The 25,784-nt window shown below is 43.5% G+C and overlaps 1 protein-coding gene across 14 annotated transcripts in view; it reads left to right on the plus strand.

The window, feature by feature from the left end:
* The window catches only part of ADGRB1 (adhesion G protein-coupled receptor B1), a 293,273-nt gene extending 268,414 nt beyond the window's left edge, over window positions 1-24,859 (plus strand). For 10 of the 14 annotated variants that reach the window (XM_063327630.1, XM_063327629.1, XM_063327631.1 and 7 more), the window contains 5 exons: window positions 1,448-1,502; window positions 5,234-5,913; window positions 6,882-6,917; window positions 8,524-8,628; window positions 22,021-24,859. In XM_063327630.1, coding sequence (XP_063183700.1) covers window positions 1,448-1,502; window positions 5,234-5,913; window positions 6,882-6,917; window positions 8,524-8,628; window positions 22,021-22,218 — 1,074 coding nt within the window. In that variant the 3' untranslated portion in view covers window positions 22,219-24,859. The remainder of the gene's footprint in view (window positions 1-1,447; window positions 1,503-5,233; window positions 5,914-6,881; window positions 6,918-8,523; window positions 8,629-22,020) is intronic. The other 4 variants (XM_063327633.1, XM_063327641.1, XM_063327639.1 and 1 more) reach the window with 1 other exon arrangement.
* The last annotated feature ends 925 nt before the right edge of the window (window positions 24,860-25,784 follow it).

Below are 25,784 nucleotides of genomic sequence, written 5' to 3' on the forward strand. Positions count from 1 at the left end.
AGAACTAGTACAGGCTGTTCGGTTACATTTTTCTAGAACTCCAATCACAAAAATTAGATTATATTTTTCTGTGCCATCCTTCTTGCCCATTTAAACGTTAGCTCAGTCTTATTTCTCTTCTCTTCAGATTTATTCGGTATCCCAAATAATTTACTAAGAAATTAGCATCAAGAAGGTTGAGATAATTCCTCAACCAGCTCTTAAAAAACTCTTGGATCTCAACCTGCTAATATTAAAGTGTTTATCCCAGGGGTATGGAGATTTTTTTACACACTGTTCTTAGTATTAAACTAAGTATTAAACTAAGTATTAAACTATAAAATCATAGAATCATAGAATTGTCAGGGTTGTAAGGGACCTTAAAGATCATCTAGTTCCAGCCCCCCTGCCATGGGCAGGGGCATCTCCCACTAGACCAGGTTGCTCAGAGACCCATCCAGTCTGGCCTTAAAAACTTTCAGAGATGGGGCTTCCACCACCCCTCTGGGCAACCTGTTCCGGTGTCTCACCACCCTCATGGTGAAGAACTTCTTCCTAACGCCCAGTCTGAATCATCCCATCTCTAGTTTTAATCCATTCCCTCTAGTCCTACCATTACCCAACATCCTAAAAAGTCCCTCACCAGCTTTCTTGTAGGACCCCTTAAGATACTGTGCATTTAATCACATGAATACAATTATATTAAGTGTCTTCTTTCTGAAATGGTACTAGAAATAATCAGTGAACTCTTCTACCTTTTTCTAGTCTGTGGCCTTTCCATTATTCCATGAAAACTCATGGCCCACTGTGACTCAGTGTATCCAGTTCTTTGAAATGTTATCTGCTAAAAGCTTTAGAAAAAAGGATTAACTCATACTGGCAGAAGAAAGGAGTTTCATTTGGCTGTACAGACCACTGAAAAAAAAGTTTTTCAGCCTTTGTGCCTGCAGGGACCATTGATTTTGAACACTAAGAGTTTCAGAAGCAGAGACTTGTTTCCATTTCATGTGACTTGGTGATAGATCACAAGAAAGCCCAGTAGGTATGGAACGCTCTCAGTGGCATCCCCAGGTCTTTTTAATGAGTGGAGGTGAATCCAATTAGACTAAGTGTGGGGAGGTATATCCAAGGCTGATAAACCAGGAACCTGGCCCCTAATTTTTAGGCATGTGCATAAATGTGTTCCAGGGAGATATTTTAATTAGTGGAATTAGTGTATAGATAAGCAGATGAATCCAGCTGAAAAATAATGTCACAGCTTTACCACTGTGTGAGATTCAAAAGCCACAGCTGGAAAAAAGTGGTCTGTTTGCCTTGTTTCAAAGCCCAAGGAAAACGTCTCTCTTCCACTCTTCTGGCAGTGATTATGTCTGACTCACTAATTAAAGTGGTTTTTGCATTTTCTAAATGGCTTTCTTTCCCCCACCACCTCCTTTTGACCACGTCCTCTGTGTTCTCTGTCTTTCAGACCGATTTTGAGAAGGACGTGGATATGGCTTGTAGATCAGGTGAGCACATCACAGGTGAGAATCAACAAGTGACCTGGTTTGGGGATTGAACTAGGCCATGTTTTTTCCTTTCTGTTTTATTTGTGTGTCTTAGTGGCTTACATGTATTTCTGTGGGCTCTCTTTACTCTCAACCCTGGCCAAAAGAAAACTACTCCCCTAATTCTCCCTTATGCTTTGCTTATTCTATTTCCCCACGACTCTCTTGGCCTTTTAGCTAAGATTAAGCCTTGCTTCTGAGATATTGTTTCTTATCTATGGCCTGTGTAACACAGTAGCAGAGAAGAGCATCAAGGAAGAAGAGATTGGATGCATCTCTTCCTAGTGTGATCCTTCTTTGCTTTAGCAACCGTTGCCCGAGGGGGTCACACCAACCTCACACAGCTCTGTGCTGTCTTTGAGAAGGTCTGGAGTCTGGAGAGCCTTCCCACAGGTGCAGTTCTGTGTGCAGTTGTAAGATACCTGTACGTATGGAGGTGGGTCAGGTCCCACCTCCTTTGCCTGCACCTTTCTGATGCGTGTTCAGTCACACAGATTATGATTGTGACAATCTGCATGAGTTGACAGCTCCTTTCGCCAGTAACTCCCTTTTCTCTCATTCCCCTGGGGGTGTCTGTGCTGTCTGGATTCTCCTTTGCTACCTGTCCCTCTCTGCAGGTTTCGTCCTCCCCTGGTCCTGGCATGCCTGACCATTTGGCTGGGGGGCTTTTCTTACCCTTTGTAGATATTTAGACTTTCATTTACCCTCCCAGACTTCTCCCTTCTCCCAAGCAAAAGAAACACCAGCTTGCTTGGCACTTGCATAGAATTCACATCTTCCAAACCAGGATCTCTCCTAGCCAAGGACAGTACATACTATGTGTTCAGTTACCGTCATGGGAAATTTTTTTTTCTTCCTTTCTTCCTTCCTTCCTCCCTCCCTTCCCCTCTTCCTTCCTTTCTCCCTTTCTCTCTCTTTCTCTCTTTCTCTTTTTTCTTTCTTTCTCTCTCCTTCTCTCTCTCTTTTTTTGTACACATCTATCTACCTGTCTCTTTCATTTTTTTTCTTTATCTAATCTATCATTTATTTATCTGCTTCTAATGTATTTATCTATAATTCATCTTTTTCTCTCTGTCTTGCAATCACTTATTTATCTCTGTCCTCAGCTGTCTGTCTTGCTGTACCTGTTATTTATGTATTTATACCTCTGTCAGCATTTGTCTCTGTCATTGTGTTTCTGTGCATTGTCTATCACTGTCACTACCATTTATCTATCTAATATCTATCTATATCTTATTTATCTTTTCCTGTCCTTCCCTCTGCCTCACTCCCTCTCCCTATGCTTATCACAGTCACAGTATATTTATCTTACTTATCCCTGTGATATCTTATTTCATGGTCTCTTTCTGTCCATTTATCTCTTTTCAGGGTCTGTCCATTTTTTCCTTTCTGTTTCTCTGTCTCACACTCTCTAATCTAATTTCTAGCTGTCTCCCTCTTCTCATTTGTCTTCCTCCTTTCTTTTTGACACCAAAGACCTCAGTTCCAAAAAATCACGTGTGAAAAACGTGCATGTGAGCCCAGGTCTGACTTGAACACGTGCTCAACGAACATGCAACCAGGCTGGGTGTTCAATCAGCTACACAGCCAGCATCCCATCTTGTTCTGGAAACCAAGGCAGACCCTGAACTCCTGAAATAAAGGAGCCTTTCTTGATCTGCTACAGACTTTCTTCCTCACAAATTGAACTTCTGAGAGGAAAAGAAGGAGCTGATTGGTTTCACATGACCTCAGGGCAGAAGACCCTGGATAAGCAGGTTGCTAACAGCCTAGGCTTCCCTTCCTTTGACAGCATACAGCTATACAATTTTTTTGTTGATGTCTACCTGAAGAGATATTCCTCCTCTGATAAAGTGCTGTTAGTCTGTGCCAAGCTAAGTAGTAAATAATAGTCCCCATTTCAGAGATATTTCTACATGGTGCATCATCCTACACTTTCTGCTTATTGAATAATAAAAAACAGAAATATGCTCATTGGTTTCTGGCCATCGTTTCTCCTGGAGGTACCAGATCTCGTGTTATGACAGATTGGAGATATGCCGGATACCGCTCATAACCTCCTCACTTAGAGGTAGGATTGGGTCCATGGCTCAGTGTTGAAAGCTCACTCTGCTCCATGCTTGGGGATTGTCAAGTGCAAACCTCTCCAAACCTACTTTCTGCAGCTGACATGAACATGGAGAAGAGCCTGTCCCTCCCAAATGAAGGGATTCACTTCAGTAACATCTTCCTGCAGTGTATGCTATGAATATGCTATCATGCTCTGATTTGTCCTAGCATGTCCTCTAGCAATGTCAAGATGACCGCAGCTGCAATAATTATGCTCAGTGTGTTTAGCTTTAACAGCTTTTTAAAAGTTCTTTTATTCTATTTGATGTCCTTGTCATCCTGCCTTACCTGCTCTGTAGTCTTTGAGGAGAGCTTTGCTCTTCCAGCACCCACCACTCTCAGTATGAGTAGGTAGAAAAATTAGTGTCTCTTCAGTCCCATGGGATGTCTCTGTCATCTCCTGCCTCTGTCCCAGGTGGAGCAGCTGAATGCTATCAGGTTACCTCAAAGATCTTTATCTCTGGTCCATTGAGAAAGAAAAAAAAGATAAAAGGACCTTTCCCCTTCCCCCCCCCCCCCCCCCTTCTCAGATGGGTAGAAGGGGAACGTGCATTTATTTCTCCTTTCCTGTGCTGAAATACCAGGTAAGTAGCCTTCAATCCTGCACCACTTTGCCCCTTCTTCACAGTCTGTGATTTCCATCCCCTGGAGATATCAAGGCTGATGTAATTATCTTCCAGAGGTGTTTGTTGCAGCCTGAAATCAACTGAGTGATAGATTCTTATTCCCAGAAAAGGAGTAGATGTCTTGTTGTGGATAGTGTTGTGTGGGAATGAGTGTCTGTGTGTCCTTTATATACCTCCTAATTGGCATGTTCACCTCGTCCTCAGTTTAAGGCTTTCCTCTCCTATTAAGGAATATTCATGGCACTCCTTTCTTTCCTCAAGGGAAATTGTAAAACACTAAATAATTAGCTCTCACAGAGATTTGCCATAATTACTAGAACATAAGATTTTTGGAGAACAGTTAGAAATTTATTTAAAGTTGTGGTACATTTTAAAATACCAAATCGACACTGAAACTGTTCAAAGGAAAAGAGCAACCTGAAGCAGTTCAATAAGTTGTTTTGTTGTGTTTTTTTGTTTTTGTTTTTTTAAAAAAGAAGAATTTACATTTGAAATCATTGATAATGCTGCATTTCAGCCACTTTCTGAATTAAAATATTTATTGGTATGAAAGCAACATTTTATTTTAAAAAAAATCTACTCCTCCATAGGCTAGTAATATACTTATTTCATATATATACATATAATACATGTACTAAATATATATGCAAGATGTTCTTATCAATATAATGATATGTATTGGCTTAGTTGGGATTTTTGGCCATAATTGTGCTGGAAAATTTGCATCACAGAGAATTCTCTCAAAATGAGAGGTTTTTTTCTCCCTAGCTTTAGCTTTGCCTCCAGCATCCTGGATTAAAAAAAAAAAAAAAAAAAAAAAGGCAAAAAACAATATAAAACACTATTCTGCCACCATAGCTTCTTTCCGAGAGGTCCAAGGGAACATGCTAGCATGGTGTGACTGTGGTAGGTGTATTGATGTGTTAACAAAAACCTAGGTGAGGTGCTAAGGATACTTGTCTGTCTCCCTAGTGCTGAATAAAGACATCACCACCTGCAGGACCTCAACCATTACAGGAACACTGAAGCGTCCATCACTGCCAGATGAAGAGAAATTGAAGCTCAACCACCAGAAGGGTTCCTCAAACTTTAACAGTCTTCCAGCCAATGTCTCCAAGATGCACCTTCAGGGTTCACCACACTACCTGGGAGCCATCAACCTGAATGAGTTCAGCAATCACAGCCTCACTCTGAAGAAGGACAAGAATCAGCCACCTAAGTCCATCTACATCTGTGATGGGGACATCTTCAAGAAGTTGGACTCAGAACTCTCCCGGGCACAAGAGCAAACGCTGGACACCAGCTACGTCATTCTGCCTACCAACACGTCTACCTTACGGGCCAAACCACCCAAAGATGAGAGCAAATACAGCATCAATATTGACCAGATGCCCCAGACACGGCTCATCCACCTCAGTATGGCTACTGATCCAGGCTTTGTTGTCAAGAGTCCTCCACGGGAGCCTGTAACGATGACATGCACTGAGGTGCAAGGTTCCCCCATGATACAACAACAGCAGCAGCTGGCTCCACAAAATATCTCCAATGAGTCACAGATTCCCAACAGCCTGTGTGACACAGGTGACTCAGGGAACTCGGGTGTGGTGTCCAAGAGTGAAACCGTCTCCACCCTCTCCATGAGCTCCTTAGAGGTGAGCATGTGAATTTACTGTCTTGTTCTCAGCCCAGAATGATGCCCTGCCCTCAATGCTGGCCACACCAGCTGCTTCAAGAGAACCACCTTAGGCCAAATGCATCCCACCATGCAATGCCAGTATTATGTTATCATGAGGGATCACTGGCAGGTGACACTGTTTTCTAATGTAATGTTAAGATCTCTCACAGCTTCCACAGACATATCCCATTGCTGGATGAACAGTCTTTAGCCCTACAGACAATGCAAAGTCCAATAAAATTGTTAGTTTGTCAAAGACATGGCTTGCATTACCTTTTCTCCTTCTGTCCTCTGCCTCTGTTTCCCATTTTGATGACTTTAGCCATGAAACAGATGAGAAAATCCTAGACACCGCAGGTTTAAAATGTCCCTAAGGCACGCTCTACAATTCTCTTAGCGTCAGAGAGATGTCAGAGGTTTTGTGTAAGTGCAGCACTCCCCTTCTCACCTGTGATAACTCATTATGTGTATTAGCAGTTCTCCCTAGACCTAGACCTAAATCTTAGGCTGAGGTTTATCCTAGGGCATCTGACCCTTTTGGCCATCGCTGTCCAAACGTCAGTATCAGCTGACTGGTGCTCAAAAACTCCAGTAGGTCAGTTGGCTGATCTATTGCTTCCTCTTTGCTTCCCATTCTGTGAACAACCTGCAAGCACATAGCTAGGACGTAGCTTGAATTGGCCAAACTCCTATGCTTAGCCCATGCTTAGCTCTCCTCAAGTCTCAGTGGTTTTTGGTCTTTATATGTCTGGCACTTTCTACCATGAAGAGCCAGCCAGACACGTTAAAGGTGTAGGAAAAAGGAAAAGGGAAAAGGAGAAGGACTCTCCTTGTTTTATCTACTGTGTGGTAGAGTTTATACTGACACACCAGCATCAACCCCTTATTAACCTTCACCCATCTCTTTTTTTTTTTTTTTTTTTTTTTTTTTTTTTTTATACCCAGAGGCGGAAATCCCGGTACGCAGAGCTAGATTTTGAGGTGAGTACATCCCTTTCTGAATGTACTTTTCTAGGGGTAGGATGAGAAAAATAAATGCTGCTTTCTTTTATTTCTGGCACCTTTGCAGGAGTGCTGCCTTTGCCAAAGAGCTTCTTCAAGGGTTTAAAAACAGCGGGTTAACAAGAGTTGTGCTGGTTGCCTAGTAAGGCTTACCCTGTGCAGCTAAACAAATAGGTGACTTATATTGGTACATGCTTAATTTATGGAGCAGCAGCTTCTGTGTAAACGTTTGTAAATCCAGACCCTATGTCGGCCTGCCCAAGGCTGTCACTTCTCTGTGAGCAAAATGCTTATGGAGAGATGGAGTGGCTACACTACATTCCTGTTTGGGAACTACACGTACGTTTGGCTGTTGGCCTAAAATGCCTTGCCTTTTGTATGCAAGATCTGTTGCTTAACAGAAAGGAAACTATTATGTCCCCACCATCACAACCCATCATCAGCCCTGGTCTTTCACACCTATTAATGAACCTTACAGAATAAGCTGGGGTGGAAAAGGTCTATACTGCATGTAGGGAAATGTCTGTCCTCACACCTGAGGCACAGAGTGGAAAGCTTTGAAAGATCAGGTCTCCACAGAGGGTCCATGGGGCTACTGAAAGCTAGTGCAGCTATCCTGAGTCCAATTATGGCATCCTTCCCAGCAGAGCTATCCTTACCCTTCAAAGCTGCCAGCTTATTCCAAAACAGTCATGTTAAGGGCCCATGAGGAGTTGCCTTAATGCTATCTCCATCTCTGGAGATATTCAAAACCCACCCGGATGTGTTCCTGTCCAACTTGCTCTAGGTGAACTTCCTTTAATGAGGGTGTTGGACTAGATGATCTCCAAAGGTCCCTTCCAAGTCTTACCATTCTGTGATTCTGTAATGCTAGAATCACTGCAGAGCTCCAGGTTGTGAGCTTGGTCTGGAATTGAGGCACGATGGGTACATCAAGCTGATACTTCAAGTGGGTCGCGAACTATTTGAGACACCTTCTCCAATTATATAGCACTTGACAGAGCACAGGAAACCCATATTCAATATGGTCTTACATGCAAAGGGAAGTCTTTGTAGAAGTTGGTCCTGCCTCTCCTTCTGGGTAGTAGAAGATAGAAGTGAAATGCAGAAGGGCCAAAATACAAAGAAAACTAAATTGTGGAATAGTTTCTGATGGAACTTCTTGTACCTACATGTTTGGGTAAGCTCTGAACACATTTGCAAAGGAGGCATGCTCAGAACAGAGTGGATATGGGGTCAAGTGTCAGTTAAAGAAGTTCAGCGAACTTCCTAGAACCAAAGCTTCTACCAGCTTCAAGCTGGTAGAACATTGCTAGTCAAGCACAAATTCTGCAATATAAACAGTCAGTACTTGCAGGTTTAGGGTAGCCATAACGTCAAAAATTAGTCTTTTCCACTTTCTCCCACCATCTCATCCTGAAAAGCACTAAAAAAGTGCTCAATGAACTTTGAAGGTAGTTTAGGCACAGCAGATTGCACCTGCAGGGAGACAAAGGCAGGTTTTAAGAATGTATGTAACTTGGGGGGGCTGCTTCTCTACAGCTGAATAGGGTTTGCTGACCTGTGGCTCTTGCGTTTGCTTCAGAAAATCATGCACACAAGAAAACGTCACCAGGACATGTTCCAAGACCTGAACAGAAAACTCCAGCACGCAGAGAAGGAAAAGGAGTCTCCAACAACGGACAGCAAGGTTAGTCAGACACTTGGAGAACTATCATCTCCCAGAGCTCTCTAGTGACAGCAGGAGCACAGGAAGAAGCAGGAAAGTTTAGGAGCCCTCATTGAATGCCTTACCTTGATTTTCTAACCATGCATGTTGGAACAAGCACACGTGCACCACACAGGATATGGAGAGTCACAGAGGTAGCACTAGCTTGTTTACAGAGTGGCCAGAAGCCCAGAAGGAGAATGTCTGTCTTCATGTCTGTTTGTGGTCAATTAAGTCTGTGTTGTCTTGTTTGTCTCTGTTCCCTGTGTCCGTGCCTGTTCTTTGCACCCCTGTTCAGGTCATCTCTAAGTGCCCCATCTATCCACTGATAGCTAGGAACTGGAAACCATAACAGTTTTGAGGACATCTAGGTGGAAAAGAGAGGACAGAAGGTGAGGGCAGCAGAAGTGTTCTACCCCAGCTGCCGTGGCAGAGTTGGGAGCCAAGGTGACAGTAATGAGCATAGCTATTTAAAGAAGCCCCATCATTGGGATTTAGCTGTGATGGTGGCAGTATTTCTTGGGGACTTCAGGCTAATTCAATGTAGCACAAGGGCATTCGTGGCAGCTGATCAGCATATACTTGACTTTCCTTGACAGGAGCAAAATTCCAGGGCAAAAAGAGACTTTGAGGGAGGCAGGGAGAGGGAAAGATCTTGCAGTCTTTCAGTAGGGCAGAGATTTGGTACTAGAAACAGATATCAGGTGTCTGTAGTAAGTGATGTGGATAATGCAAATATGAAAATAAGGGAGGGCAGGCTCATGGCACCTCCTCCATGTCTCAGCCCCTTAGGCCTGCTGGGCAAGAGCCTAAAGGTTGCAAGGAAGAGTATCTACTCCAGCAGAAGGGAAGAACAAGCAGCAAGGTCAGGTTGCCAGTAAGAAATGAAATTTGTTTTGTGCCTACACTCAGGAGAGGAGCAAGGTGAGCTATTTATAACACTCTCGGCCATTTACAAGCAAAGTCAGGTGCAGGACGCACAGTCACCTGCAGCATGGCCAAGGAGACACTAGAGGGTCTTATTTTGATGGGACTCCCTTAGGGGCAAGACCAGAGCTCAGAGGGTGATTGAACAAGGGGTTTAGTTTAGTTCTTTGTGGAAGCACAGCACTGCAGAGCCTTTGGTCTGCTTTCAGATCTCACAGCAGTGCTGTGCTGAGCTCCAGAGGTGTGGTCCCAGCGAATCCTGCTTTTACTGTTTGTGTCAAGGTGTCATTATAGGCTGTCCGGTGTTGCAGAATGAGAAGCATAGTGAATCTAGCAGGCAGGTTCAGATCAAAGAAGTCCGTGTTGGCCCAGAATCCCAATGCATTTCCCTGAGTTTCATCTCTCTGCTTTTTTTCGTATTATTTAGGTATGACACAGCTGTAAAATCAGAAATGCCTAAATACCATGTAAAAGCTAATCTGTGATATGTTTGCAGGAGGGTTTTATAGATTGAGGTGTTTTGAGCATTTCAGAGATGCATCTATCTAGAATTAAAGTTGCCAGTCTCAGCATCAAAGAGCTTTGAACTGCTGGAAAGAAGCTGTGAAGGTGGCCTTTGCATATTGACTGAATCTTTTTCAAGTTGTGATTTTTTTCCTTGGATGTAGCCTGAGAGAGTGAGCTTGAGAAGATCACTATTGGCAAGTCAGTAGTGGGTATTGGTTTAAAAACATCCAAAGCAGTACAAAGAAAAAAATAAATAGCCTTCTTCACCCCTTTTGCTGCCATTTGCTGCTGGACACCCCACTGTAAATCATGGCCCATCTTCAGCTTACCCTGAGAAAGCAAACTGCAGATGCCAGGGATTAAAGTAACAACAAAAGCACTTTTTTCTCTTTTATATATGTTTAGGTTATAAAACGATGGAGTATTTCTTCTGGTGGAAGTGATAAAACTAACGTTAGCGTAAGTCTGGCTTTCATTTTGCATTGAAGAGCATTGTAGACCTGTCCCAAAACCTTCCATAAGGCATGAATCCAAACACATTCCTTCACCGGTAGGAAACTCCTTGCCTTGTGGGCATGAACAAGGTCATAAGGATCCTGGAGTACCCTTGGACCCTTTCACACCTAGAATCATGTAACAGAAGGGATGTCCTTCTGCTAGACTAGAAGGGTCTAGTCCATCTGCCTGTGTTACTGTATCTTTGACTTCCATTTCAAATAAGCAACCGCAAAGTCAAGCTACCAAGTCCCTCTCCAGCCATGGTAGTTTCTCAGACTCTCCTGGCAGCATGTTCCATTTTCCTTAGTCCTTTCCAAGATACGACACTTTTCCTAATCTTTATGCACTTCCTCTCTCCTCCTTCAACTCCAAGATCAAAAGGGTGCTGCTGAGACCTGATCTAAATGTCTGCATAGGACAGACCTCCTTTGGAAATTCCTAGGAATAGTGCTGGCCCTTTTTAGGGATTGGTTTTGGGTTTGATTTTGCTGTAAATGTTACTCCTCCCTGTACTGCAGTGCACTGGCCAAAACTGATTATCTCATCACTCTGAATAAGTAGTTTCTCACAGATGAACTACAACATTGTCAGATTTGAAGGAAGCCCCAACAGAAGAATATGAGGAAGGAAGAGATCTCCTCTCTCTTTAGGAAGAGGGATTAAAAATTCAATCATCGCATGTGTTTATTGTTGAGAAATTCGCCAGCTTCAGTGGTAAAACATGACTTTTAAGGGGTCTTCAGCAAAGATCTGAAGGTTTGAACCAGCACATATATTGCTCCTCTCTAGATAGCCTACTGCTCCTCTCTAAATATCCTGACACATTTAAACTTTGGATAAGTATTACTGCAGTGTACACTTGAAAGACAAAGAAGACTGCTCTTTGCACACTGTCCCAGAGTAGTTACTGGTAGAAGTGGAAACATAATCTGGGACTCCGGCACATTTGAGCTGTTCAGCTTTCCTCCTTTACAAGGTGCATTCCTGAAAGGCATTGCTGATGTGAGAAAAAACCAACCCCTATCAAAGGCAGCCTTGACAAACACCTCTGGGCTTGTCTCTCATCCTGCAGACATGGAGACAGGTTAGGGGTTGAATTCTGCTTTCCCCTCACCCAGAAGCCAAGGAGTCCTTCCCTGGGACCTCTCTTCTCCCTTGCGCTGGAGGGCACAGGGTAGAAGCATACATGTGATGCAAAGCACTGTGCAACACTGCTGCTGGGTGTCTCATGTCACCGTTCAAGTCAGAACTGCTACAGCAAAGGTTTGGAGACTAATCCGCATCCCACTGAGGTTAAGGTGTCCCCAGTGCAATCATCAGCTGGCCTGTCATCAACTTACTAATGAGCAATGTTGCCAGGATGGTATGTCAGAAGTAGGCAATTAGGAGAACCAGAATACTGCCTGAAATGCCAACCATGTCTGAATCTTGACCATATTTAATGCATTCCCAGGAACTACTGTGGCACCAGTGTTTCCTGTAGTTATTTTGCTACAAACCAAAGCACACTGCTAATGCTAGAGTAACTTGAGCCTCAGAGTCCAACAATACAGAATTTTCCTTCCTTAAGCAACAAAGTTGGATTTTTCGTCTCTTTTTTCAGTTTATTACATGAAATCTATGCCATGTGTCATGTATCTTATATATCTCTCAACTATAAAAATGCTCCCATTGGAAGCACTCTCAGATATTCCTTATTAAAATCACATTCTCCAGCAGGGTTTATGTCTAAAGCATCTAGGAGGACACATCCACCTGCATTTAAACCTAGGCCACCTCACTGCTGCAGCAGAGTAAAGGGGTCTCACTCATTTGTGGCTTTATGAACTAGTCAGGGTTGTAGACACTATTATCTAAAACTATCTTTTCAGTGCTAGGGAATTAGGATATTAGCAGTCTGATATACAAGATCTGATGACTGGAAGTTGAAAAGTCAGATTTTTAATGCATACATAGATCTCTGTATGACCTTACTGTGAGTTATGGTAATTTTTCTCTCTCTTGCAGTCTTCAGGCTCAGATGAGGTAAGGAAATGGAGATGATTTTTGAAAAATCAGTCCTTACTCAAAAGGAAGTTACAGGGTTGTAGGCAAGACTCCTTTGTTCCTGTTATGCTGCAATTTGGGACAGATTCTCTCTGTCCACCTGAAGGGATTCCGAATCTGAAAAGAGATCTCAGGAAGAGATGGGTTTACTTTGCTCATCCTCTTCCCAAATGCCTTGCAGCCAGCCTATGTGTGGAGGTTGCATGCTGTTGCCCTTCCATTTTACCCTAGACCAAACTGGAAGGTGGTGTAGACCCTGAGAATAAAACTGAACGAGCTGTGTTTGTTGAAGCATCAGAGAGGTCTGAATATTTATCCCCTACACAGCTTATATGCAGCCAGGAAGCATGAAAGGAACCTAAGGCTTGGAGAAAACCACAGCAGGATTTGAATCTAAAAAAACTCAGCCATCCACACCACGCATACCTCTTGGTATCTGGGATCCACCAAGCCTTCATTTTTAAGGTTATAATGAGTAGTAAGTGTCTTCCACCGGGGTTGTGGCTATCTCTTCATAGCAGCTTTAAGGGACACTTTGCTGCCCAGAGAGATGCATATTGAAACGTTAGGTTGGTACTGACTCAGACAGCAGAGTTCTTCCTTCCTAATCACTCCCATCACTTTGAATTGTCCTTTAGCTACATGATTGCTACCAATAAAAAAAAAATAATAAAAAAAAAAAGCCATTGTTGGAAACCTTTCTGTAAGTTTGTTTCTTCTTTTAAAAGACTGCCCTTTGCCTGGCAGACTGTAGGATCCAACATGCAATTTTTTTCCCTTCTTCCTTGTAAATACACACACTTCCCAAAGTCTAAATTCCTGCAGCTGAGAGCTCTCCACATTAAAGAGGGCAGTGGCTACAAGCTACTGTACCACATGGGAGATATTTTCCTGCACAGATCTCTACTGTCAGGGTAAAGCATCTCCAACACTGCTCCTCCCCGCGAGTTAATTGCTAAAGAAATTCCAGCGCTTGGGTTGGACATCAGGAGGTGTTAACTTGCTCTGCAACAGCATGGTATGAAAGTGGAGGCTTTGCAGCCTTTAAAGGAAGCAGAGGCTTTGTTTCTTCTCTGCTTAGTGCCAGCTTTGAAAGCAATAGAAGTGACGCTCCTTCCCCCTCTGCAGGAGTCCTTTGATCCAGCTCTATTAGGGAAGTTCGAATCACATACATATTCCTCTCTCCTTGCCAGCATCTGACTTTGCATTCATTTTAAACAGCAGCTCTTGTGCCGAGGTCAGCGAAAGCCATGCTGAACGGGGCTCTGCAAGTTTCTCTGATTTGCTTATTCTTCCTTATTAGCTACTTGTTATGTTCTGCTCTGCAGCTCGAATGGCTTTTGCTTTCGCTGGAGCCCTGTCCTGTAGCTCACATACAGGATCTGGACTGAGGCCGTAACTCAGCTTTCAAATCCAGTCCCATCTCTGTCTTGGTCCTGGATGAGCACTTCCTCCAAAACCCAGTGGGAAAAGATAGAAATTTTTTTTCCATGACTTTTTCCTATTTCCTGCTAGACAGCGTTTCAGGCTTGATTACTTGCTTTCCCTTCTCAGGTCAAGATTTTTCTTGGCTTTCTTCTTCAGACACCTAGAAGATTGCCCAACCCACCATGACTTGTTTTGGCATCTAACAGAGTAGTGAGGAAAAAGGAATATTGATCAATATTGCAGCTCGTTCCTAGCTGGGGCTGTATGACTCCCTGGCATGCTCTGCTGCATGAAAGAATTAATTCCCTTGCTTGCTTCACTTTCACTAACTGGATGGTGAGCTGGGCAGCCCTGCTCCCAGGTGGGAAAATTTGACTCCTGTCCGTGCGAACCTCTTTGCATCGGCTGAGGCTGGGGGTGGAGGAGCTCAGGTGCTGCTGGTTGTGTCAAACTCAGGCTTATTCCTCACTGAGGAATTAGAGAATTGGGAGGCTGTGCTCCTCCTTCTGTTGACTTTGTGTCCCTCTGCAAGGGAAGCTCCACTTGCAGATAGGGTGTTTCCTCAGTGCCACATGTTTAATCTTCTCTGAACTTCTTAAAGGCTTTGGTAACTGGCAAACTTTAAAAGACCAATTAGGGTAACTTTTATAGGGAGAAATGCTACATAAAGTATGATAATAACTACAATAAATTCTGTTATGAAAATGATGTCAAACCTTAATTTATTCATCTATAAACCGTCTGTCAGCTACTGGCTGTCCAAATACACCATCAATCAGAACTTCACCTCCTTCTGTGGATCATCTGATACCTTGTTTCCCAAGTACTAGGCATCAGTTACTCTGTATTTCTCAGAGAAACAGTGTACGACTGGTCTGCTACTGGTGTAGCACCAGTCAGTTCCTTCCATGTGCTTTGAAGCTATCCAGCTAACAACTGCTCCAAAACCATGCAGTGGCCACCAGTAGATTGAAGCTCCTGGTTGTTTAGACTGGTTGAAAAAAGGAGTTTATAAAGAACTGTGCTTTGCGTGCTCTTGGTCCCCTCCTGGAGTCCCTAGGTGTCCCTGTGAGGCATGGAGCAGCCATGAATGATTTCAGCATTTTGGAGAACGCCCAGTCCTCCATGTCCACCAAGTGGAGTGCTCTTCAGTAGACCATAAGCATTGTCCAAAAAAAAAGGATGTTATGTTAATCGGATGGATCGGATTAACAGCTTGGGAAATAGCCTGTTCCTCATGCTGGTGGACCATGGGTTTTCTCTACAATCTTCAGGCAAGGGACATTTTATGAGTCTATGGAAAGAGCTCCTGAGGGTCGGTGAAAGAACTTGATTCAGTGCCTGTTCATCTTCAGCTGTGCATGGCCTCACCAGACTTGGGCTCACAGCAACCCCTACAGGTTAGACCATCTGAATTTAAGAATACAGAAGCAAAAGACAGATTTTTATAGCCCAGAAAATGCTGCATATTTCAAGTTTCCTAACTGATTTTCATCAATGTAGGTTTAAACAACAAATTATTTCTTCTTTAAAAGAAAAAAAGAAAAAAAGAAATTCTGAACAAAGTCAGCCACTTCCTTTTATTTTGCTTTTCTCTTAAATGAAACAAAAACAAAAACAAAAACCAAAACAACATATCATCTTAGTATCTCAGTAGAGTAAAATGAAAGAACTGCAACTACTTTTCTCAAACAAAGAAAGGAAAATTTATCATTCTGTAAAAAAATACAGGACAGCTTTCCCTTTTTCTAATCACTTTTCATCGACATTGATCCAAAGATAGATTAGACGGCATGAGCCACATTTATCTTTCAGATTCCCTGCTATACGCTCTGAATAACTTCATTCTAGTCCTAGAATCATCAATGTCATGGGGAGAGACCATTTGGGTCATGAAATATCCTTCAAGATGACACTAGAGGCAATGAAAACAGCATGGGAGTAGCTGGTTCTAGGGGAGTTGTCCCAGAATGCTCTGTAGAAAGGACAAATTTTCTCTTCAGGTTATTCAGGGTAACTGTAAAAATTGTGTATTAAGAATAAACAAACAAACAAACAAAGAACCCCCCCCAAGAAACACAACCAAATGAAAAAGAAAAAAAAACAAACAAACACCACAACAACAAAAAAAAAAAACAACAAAACACAACCAACCAACCAAGAAAAACCCACACAACACACAAACACAAGGAGATGCAGCACACTTAATGATTTTTGACTGAAGTGTGAAAAGAAAGCTGTCTTAGAGCAGCCAGTGGTGCTCTTAGAGCAGCAGTGTCCCATGTTGTATTTATGCAGGACACTGATGCTGCTCAGAAGCAATGGAGTTACTCCAGGATCCAGGTACTCTGAATGAAGACAGCCTGGACCCTTGAAGGCAGCACAAAGCCAACATGCAGATGAACCCATGGTAGAGAGGTGGCCTTGCTTCAGCACCATCACCTTTCCATAGCCACCGTGAGTCCAGCACAGGTGACTCATTGCTAGCCTAACTTTTGGAGGAGAGTGCTCTGTGGTTTATCTCAATGCACTCTGACTCTGTCTTTATTAGGGATTTGGAGGGTTATGTTGGCACTACGTCTTAAATGTCTTTTGTCCCAAATCCTTTCCGTGTGCCTTAAAGACATGCAACCAAAATGAAAGCCACGGGTGAATGAAGGTGACTCACGATGCAACCAGGATGATGAAGACCTCCAGTTTGTCCTATGCAGAAGGTTTTACTCCAGCATTGGACCTGGGCACTCCCTCCCTTCCCACCCCTCTGACAGGGGAGTCTGCTCTGCCATCCTGGCACCAGGCAGGAACCAATAAACATTTCTCCCCTCCTTGACAGCCAGACGCTCATGGGCTGTGTCAGCCCAGAGTAATAGTTCTGTCTCTGTGAGTTACTGGCAGAGCAGTCTCCTCTGCTTTCAGCTTCTGTCTCGGGCCGTTCCTGGCTGTCTCCAAGGCACCAGGCCCTGGGCCAGCAACGCTGCCTTTTACAGCCGGATTACACAACCCTCTCTCCAGTTTTTTTCTTCTTTTCTGTGTATAGCTTGGTTTTCCCTCCTGTCTGCAAGGATTGCTAAGACCCCACAGTAGGGCTGGAGGAAAGTGCCAGAGCTGAAGCATGAGCCCAGTGGCTGTTTCTATACGCTGTTCAAGTGGCCAAGACCCAATAAAAACCTTTTCCATATGGAGGGAAAGAAAAAGGATGCTGTTCCCAGGAGCCTGCTACCAATTCCCAGGGTGCCTCTTGCCAAGAGGAGAAGATTTTCTTTTGTCTCCCAGCATCCTTGCCAGAGCTCAGCCTGGATGATTGTGTTTAACCTTCTTAGAGATCCAACCGGACACCGAGTCTTTCTGCACCCATGCTAACATCACAGCCGTGCACGTAGCTCTGTGAACTGCTGGTATGCCATGGTGGACTCCTGAGATAGCACCTCCCCTCCTCACTAGAGAAGTCTAATTCTTTTCTAAGAAGTAGGAAACTAAAAGCAAGCCCCCCATCTCCATTTGCTGGTCTCCTGAGGCTCCTTTTCATCTTCTAGCTATGAATAGACATCTTTGGAGCCACTAAGCCCTCCACAGTCATAGCTAGATAACACATCACTCTGATAAGCCAGATGATAGAAACAACCGTATGTGCATCAGACCTAAGGCTAGTCTGGCCCTTCCTTCTCTCCATGGCAGAGGAAAAAGCAGTTTGGAAAAATAAAAGAGCAGGGCAAGCATGTGGCAGTGCATCTTCAAAAAGATCCCCGAGACTCCAGTAATTTGTGCTCAGAGGCCTCCTGATAGAGAATGGTGTCACTTTACTTCATAGTACTGAATGAATGTTGCTATTGTGACTGTTTCCACATGTATTTTATAACTTTGAAAGCTTCAGCATCAACTGAGAGCTGTGGAAAGGTGGTGTCGTGGTTTAACCCCAGCTGGCAACTAATCCCCACGCAGCTGCTCACTCTCTTTCCCTGGTTGGGATGGGGAAGAGAATCAGAAGAGTAAAAGTGAGAAAACTCATGGATTGAGATAAAGACAGTTTAATAGGTAAAGCAAAAGCTGTGAACAAAAGCAAAGCAAAACAAGAAATTCATTCACTGCTTCCCATGGGCAGGCAGGCGTTCAGCCATCTCCAGGAAAGCAGGACTCCATCATGCTTCAAGATTGCAATGGTTACTAAGGAAGACAAAGGTCATAACTCTGAACATCCTTCCCTTCCTTCTTCTCCCATTTTTGTTGCTGAGCAAGATGTCATATGGTATGGAATATCCCTTTGGTCAGTTGGGGTCAGCTGTCTCAGCTGTTTCCCCTCACAATTTCTTGTGTACCCTCACCCTACTCACTGGCAGGGTGGTGTGAAAAGCAGAAAAGGCCTTGACCTTGTGTAAGCACTGCTCAGCAATAACTAAAACATTCCTATATTATCAACACTGTTTCCAGAACAAATCCAAAACACAGCCCCATATTAGCTACTATGGAAAAAAATTAACTCTATCCCAGCCAAAACCAGCATCTGCAGTTTGGCCAGGCGCTGTGTGCATGACCAGCTCCTGGAGTTCACCCTGGGCTAGGCCCTGCTTGGTGTCTCGTTACTCTCTGTAGTTCTTACGTTGGAAGAGACGATCCCTACCATCAGTAGTCCATTCCTATTGTCAACAAGCCACTAAGAGTTTCATAGACCTCTGTCACATCCCTCCATGACCTCTTTTCAAGGCTGAAAATCTTACTCTGTATAATCTTCCTCCTGTAGAACTTGCTTCATAAATTTGTTCCTGGCTGTAAACTGGCCACCTTTATCACTGCCTCTATATCCTTCTACCAGGAAGCCCACGGAATGCACGTCATATTGAAGATGCATGGGCAGAGTGGAGTTATGCACTGGCATAGTGATGTTTTCGTTTTCATTCTCTCTTCCTTTCTTAATTTATCCATTCTTGGACCTGTTGGAGGTCCAGAGGAGGGCCATAAAGATGATCAGAGGGCTGGAGCACCTCTCCTATTAGGACAGGGTGAGAGAGTTGGGGTTGTTCAGCCTGGAGAAGAGAAGGCTCCAGGGAGACCTTATAGCCCCTTCCAGTACCTGAAGGGGGCCTACAGGAAAGCTGGGGAGCAGCTGTTTGGAAGGGCATGTAGCAATAGAATGAGGGACAATGGTTTTAAAGTAGAGCAGAGTAGGTTTAGATGAGACATTAGGAAGAAGTTCTTTACAGTCAAGGTGGTAAGACACAGGAACAGGTCGCCCAGAGAGTTGGTGGATGCCTCATCCCTGGAGATATTCAAGGCCAGGCTTGATGAGGCTCTAAGCAATCTGGTCTAGTTAAAGATGTCCCTGTTTACTGCAGGGGGGTTGGACTGGATGACCTTTAAAGGTCTGTTGCAACCCAACACATTCTATTATTCTATGATTCTTAATAATTCACAGTGTTTAATGTCTGGTTTTATTGCCATTGAATACTTCTTGTAACCGTTAGGCCTTGTTCCCTGGTAATAGGTCTGACCAGGGTCCATTGCTGTAGATGTGAACTCATAATTGTTTGGTTTGTTTGGGTTTTTTCCCCCAGTTTCTGTTCTCTACATGGATTTGCAGCTGCTCTCACTCAGTTAGCTCAAAAGCAGCCCATGACAAGAGCAGCTGTGAAGTTTGCTGATCACGTTCAGTGTACATGATCAGATCTGGATGCATCCTCACAGCATGAAGGAGAGGCTGAAGGTCAGGAGTGTGGTAGCCAGAGGGACTGTTAAACCAGAGATTGGTTGGGAATAGAAGAACCTGATTCTGAAAGTGGCCATAAATAATACCATCAAAGAAGGACTTTCACTTGAGGGAAAAGATGGAATTATTTATGAACTTCATGTGTATGATCATTTGTGCTCATCTCTGTTAAATAATACAGCTGTGGACATTAGTAATGGAAAACTTGTGGCATTACAACAATTGTGGGAGAAAAATTGTTTTTTATTGAAAAGAGCTGTTCTGGACAAGGTTTTTTTCTTCACCTTTTGGGAAACTCTGAGTTTCATTCCATTTTTGCTCTATATGTGCTTTTGTCTTTATGTGTGCCTTCTTTCTGTGCCTTTCATGGCAGACTAATGGTCTGCAAAAACACCACAGGTAGAAGTTTCACTTCAGGAAGTCTCAAACTTGTCTCATTAAGACACATACTGAGATAAAAAGGTTTCAGTTTTTAGTTGCGGTGGCTCTTAAATAAGTTCCAAGATAGATAATGGAATAAGTCAACAATTGTATCACCTTTTCTGTCATATTAGTATTAATCACCGTTGTGTTACATCATGGAATAAAATAAGAATAAGACCAAAAGCATAAGAAAAGCTCTGTGTCATAGAGTTTAATGAAAACCTCAGCTGCAGGTTTCCATAACTGAAGCATTTCACATTCTTCTGAACAGTATTTTTCCAAAACTTTATTTTTTGAGAAACAATTCTCTTTCAAAGGACTTTTAAAAAGTTATCTTTCTCCCTTTGAATTAAAATAAAGATAATTTCAGAGTGTTTTCACTTCACATTGAGAAGACCTGGTTTGTACATTTGCCACTCTCTAGCCACCAAATGACCTCACCCAAATCCTCCCGGTTTGAAGGAGTACTTCAAACACATCTTATTTTTATATTAAGGGTGAAAGTTTGGAAAAGCAAAAGCCATGTCTTGGGTGGTGTGATTAAAGCTGTCCCTGTAGGGATAATTCTACAGCACCTTTCCTGTTGGTGTTGCAGTATGGAGCTGGGATAAACAACAGATTTACAAAAGTCTCTTAGGAAAGGACAAAATCAGAAGCTGAGGCAGGTGGATTAGCATGTTGCAGATGGGTATTTAGGTTTCCTATGGAGATACAGCAATCTGTGCAGCATCCTGGACTACAGTCATGACACCACAGTCTATGTGTGGCTTCATCTCCCCTCCAATGTATTCACCAAATACATTTTGGTGGCAGCATCGAGCTGTGACACATCCTGGGCTGCATGTCACCTGCATGACTGTCTCCTCACCTTCTCCCCAGACTTCTTTCCATGTCATCCTCCATGCAGCTGCCTTTCCTCCCACCCTTTCTGCCAGCTGCCACTTTGCTTTTGGCAGGTGGCTCGAAAGGGCTCTGTTCTCCTGTCACATGCAAGGAAGCCTTTTCTCGCCCAGTGCTGGAGTGTTTTGTGGGGATAATTAAATGTGAAAAGCATCGCTCTTCGTGAGGGGGAGAAGCTTAGTGGAACAACTCATTTAAAATCTTTCCATAGACTCCCCTTCATATACGCACTGAAGAATACACCCATTTTACAGAGCCTCGTGTCTCCCCAGAGTCTTAACTTGGTGCGTATCAGCAGAAACATTGAAAGATATTCTCTGGATTGATACCCGTGGTGGGATGCTGGCAGGATACTGGGCTAATGGCAGTCGATAAAGCCTTGAAGGCTTGGTACGGAGTTGATGGAAATGCTTTCAGTTTCAGAGCTGATGATCCAGCCTATCAAACAGCATGGGTTCACTGGCAAAATAGTTAGCATGTTTTGCTGCAATTAAATAGCCTATAAATAGCTGTGCTACATAAGGAATGTATTCACATCGATATAAAATGCTGTTGATGTATGTTCAGAAAGACCTCATTGAAATCTGGATTTTTCTGTGGGGATTTTCTGCAGAAGGAGAAAAAGATCTTAAATTCTCAAAATCATGTTCAGTTTTTCAGTGAAAATGCAAGTGGTAAAAACCTCCACTGAAAGCTGAAATATCTAAGCGCTAGGTGATAGAGATAGCAGTGGGAAAAAAAAATAATTTGTGTTTTCTTCCTGAAAATAGACAGTTTACACATCAAATGCAATTTTCATTGAAACCCTGCTTAATTTTGGATCAGGAGTTTTACAGAAAAATTGGCTTTTGGTATAAAAGAAGGTGAAAAAATGGTGTTTGTTGCAGGGATACTAACCTCTCTTTCTTTCTCTTTCTCTCCTTTCTTACACTTTCCTCCTCTTGCAGCAAGAAAAACAGCAGACACCAAACAAGAGACCCTGGGAAGGAATCAGGAAAGTCCAGTCCCCACCATCATGGGTTAAAAAGGACATCGAACCTGTGGCACAGTCTCCCCTAGAACTAAAAACTGTAGAGTGGGAGAAAACAGGGGCCACCATTCCCCTGGTGGGACAAGACATTATTGACCTTCAGACAGAGGTCTGAGTGGAAAGGGAAGAAAGGGACTTTTTTTTTCCAGAAAACAAACAAAACAAACAAAACAAAACCACGTTTTAAAGAAATGATTAAATTAAATCGGAACCGAGCGAGAAAAGTGTTTGGTTTCTTTTGAAACCTTTGGTAAGACGGAGTAACTTTTGTATTGTTCTCAGCAGAGAGGGGGAATATTACTTTATAGAGTATAGTAGCTGTAGGTTCAGGACAACATGAGCTTTCCCAGGTAGGACTGGAGAAGAAGTGAACCTGGAAGAGAGTGAGGAGGAGGAGGCAGAAGGTGGGGAGGGACTGCAGGGGACAAGCCCTGTCGAGATGCTTTCGGGCTGCTGCTGCACACTGCGAGCCTTCCTGCTCTGCCACAGGGAGGTGTGGAAGGTCACCCAGAAGCCACCACGAATGGCCAAGAAGATCAGGGTTGCTTGGGGACCACAAGACGGGACACCTGCGGGAGCATTGCTGGGATGCAGTCTGACCGTAGAACCCCGGGGGAGACCTAGCCTTGAGGGTCTGTGGCATTCCTTGCCGATCCTCGCCCCCCATGTCTCCCTCACCAGCTCATCCAAGAAGGAAGGAGACAGGATGCACCAAGTGGTGGCCAAGAAGACATTCCCACTCCTATATGCCACATTGTGACCTGGCATTGTGGCATCCCTGCAGTGGGTCCCCACGGGGCCCAGAAGCGGAAGTGGTCGCATCATCCATGGCTTAGGTGGAGAGGTAAGGTGGGGCTTCCTCCTCTCATCCCTCCGCAGTGGAGCTCCTGTGTGCCCTAAGGAGTGGGACAGGCACAGGAGCAAAGGACCACCTCCAAAAACCTGCTCGCCCCATCTCCAGGGAGAGGGTTGAAGGTGTTAGAAAAACAGACCAACAAGAAGAATGTAGGTCGTTTCATTGACTGTTAAATAGATAAACTCAGCAGGGGCCTTGTAAAGGTCCTCTTGGCCTCATCCTTTTTTTTTTTTTCTGTTATTTTTCCTTGCTTTTGGACTCAAATTTATTCCAAGCTGCCCCTCCCTGGAAGGCAGAGAGAGAAAGAGGGAAAGACAGATCTGCCGATGTACCTGGAGATATTTGGTATACAGAGATGTTGCCTTAGGACATTGAGACAAACTGACAACACGAATAACGTCCACTTGGAAACAAACAAACAAAATAATCTATTTTTTTCCTTCTTCTTTTCTTTTCTTCAATAAAAAGAGAACTTGAAACCCGAGACCTTTCTTTTCTTTGGCTCTTGTCATTTCGAATGCCTTTCTGTATTGTAGGACTGCACAGGCATGGGGTGAGGATGCCACCTGCTGAAGGTGGAAGGCAAGTTGCTCCGTGGAAAGTTTGGGATGGTGGGAACACACGGCCCCTTCATCGCTCACTTGCAATATTTTGCTTTGTTTTATTCAGTTTAGGCTTTGGTTATTTTCCCCTCGCTGGCTCTTCTCCTGCCTCCCCGCTGCACAGGGCCAGCAGGCAGGTTGGTGGTCCTACAGAAGGAAGAGGTGGAGCTGGTCAGGAGAGCAGGACATTCCTCATCATAAGATATTGTCTTTTTATTTCACCATGAAAAAAGAAAAAAAGATTGTTTTTTTCATTAAACATTTCTCAAGGCTATTTAAAAAAACTAAGGTATCTCCATTTCACCCCAAAAAGTGTTGTGCAATATTTTTATCATTACAAAATATACCACTGACATTACACACAAATTTCTTTTTTTGTTCCTCATTACCAACACTGTCTGTCTGATGTTTGGAACGATTCTCTCAGCTTTGGAGATGTGTGGCGACAAACCTCTGGTTGTGAGTGGCCAGACTGTGTCAGACGGCAGTAGAGCTTGATTAGGGTCTGAGTTATTACTGTGTGTTTGGTTGTTTTTTTTTAACAAAAAGCAAAACCCAAACAACATTTTTAGGAAAAAGCTATTAACGGATACAAGATGCAAAACAATCACTGACCCCAGTTGTGTTTCCTCCACTGAGAGATGTTGCTTGACATAAAAACATCCCTGCTTCAACTTTCCTTTGGGCCACCCGGGTAACTGATCTTGAAGAACAGTGGCATTTACCTTGCCATTAACTGTATAATATGAAGGATGGAAAGAAAAACTTTAAAAAAAATCCAAATAGTTAAAAAATAGGGAAACTGATTACTTATAAAAACTGTGATATTATTGTTCAATTTTAGATTATTCTATGAAACAGGAAAGCACAAAGGCCTCCCTCAGATGCCGGGTTGTATGATATTGTAATTATTATAATTACACATTATGAATTTTAGCATACAGATATCTTTCTACTGTATTTTAATTCTTTTCTCTTTTTTTTCCCCCCCACCTCCCCTGCCCAATTAAGCCTGCCCTCTTCTCTCCAACCTTCCCCATTCACCCATTCACTCCAGCTGACTTGCAGGACATTAACGGTGTTATGTAATTACAGAGATAAATGTTTGTTTAATAACTGTTGATATTCGACTTTCTCTGCTCAGCTCCTACGGTTAATTCTGTTTTCCCACGCCCTGCCCTGTGCCCTGCCTTCCCCACCCTCCTCTCTGTGTTCACCAATTTTTATTTTTTTTCTGTACAGTTTTCAGAGCACAAAATGAATGTGTCTTATTTCTAATAAAAGAGGTGTAAACTCTAGCGATGTCTGCTTTTTAAAAGTACCCCTGCCCGCGCCCCACATGTGGTTTGCATCGCACCTGGGTGCTGGGAAACACCTCTCCTGGATCTGCAAACTGCCACCTTGGCTCTCTACTCTGGAAGAGCCGTAACCCAGGGCCAAACTTCCCCCACAAGCACATCTTTTTCTTTAGCTTTGTAGCTTCTTGACACCCACAAAAATACCTCGCCTCATGATGAATGTTCCAGGGCACGAGGAATTCCCTTTTCTGTGTTTTACTGCAGGTATCTCTAACCCAAGCTTTGATGCCCTCTTCCCAATATATGATGTGAGGGGGACAATATTTAACACAGATCAAGCAGCATTATTGGTACAGGGCAGCGGTGCTGGGGTATAGTTTCATGGTTGGAAAGGACCTTTGAGATCATCGAGTCAATGGGACCAGGGGGAAGCTGATGTCTGTGTGCCTGGAAAGCCATTCTCAACCTCACCTGTATTTCTCTGCCATGTCCTGCATTACCAGGCAGGCTGCAAACAGGAGCACGGCTCATTGCACGAGGAGTTTAAGGATATCACTCATGAAAGATGACGAGAAATGAATTGAGCTAGGGATTATTCACTTCCTTGTCGCTTACCCTTGAATGGCTGAAATCCTCCAGCGAGAAAACGTGTCCTTATCTCCCTGACTTTGCTCCATCCCCTGACTGACTGTTTTTAGGTTTATAGGCAGAACTCCAGGAGGCTTAGGGGTCTGGCAAATCGGATCCAGGGTTATTTTTCTCCAGAGCTTTGATCTGAAATCATCATGGCCCAGTAGGTCCCCAGATGGAGTGAAGTCTCTTGGCCTGGCTGAAATAAATTGGATATTGAATTGGATATTCTGAAATACCTGAAATGGTTGTAGAGGTGTAGGGCTGCCTGGAAGTTCCTAACACAATCCCCCCC

This window comes from Chroicocephalus ridibundus, chromosome 2, assembly GCF_963924245.1.
Source record: "Chroicocephalus ridibundus chromosome 2, bChrRid1.1, whole genome shotgun sequence".
NCBI lineage: Eukaryota > Metazoa > Chordata > Aves > Charadriiformes > Laridae > Chroicocephalus > Chroicocephalus ridibundus.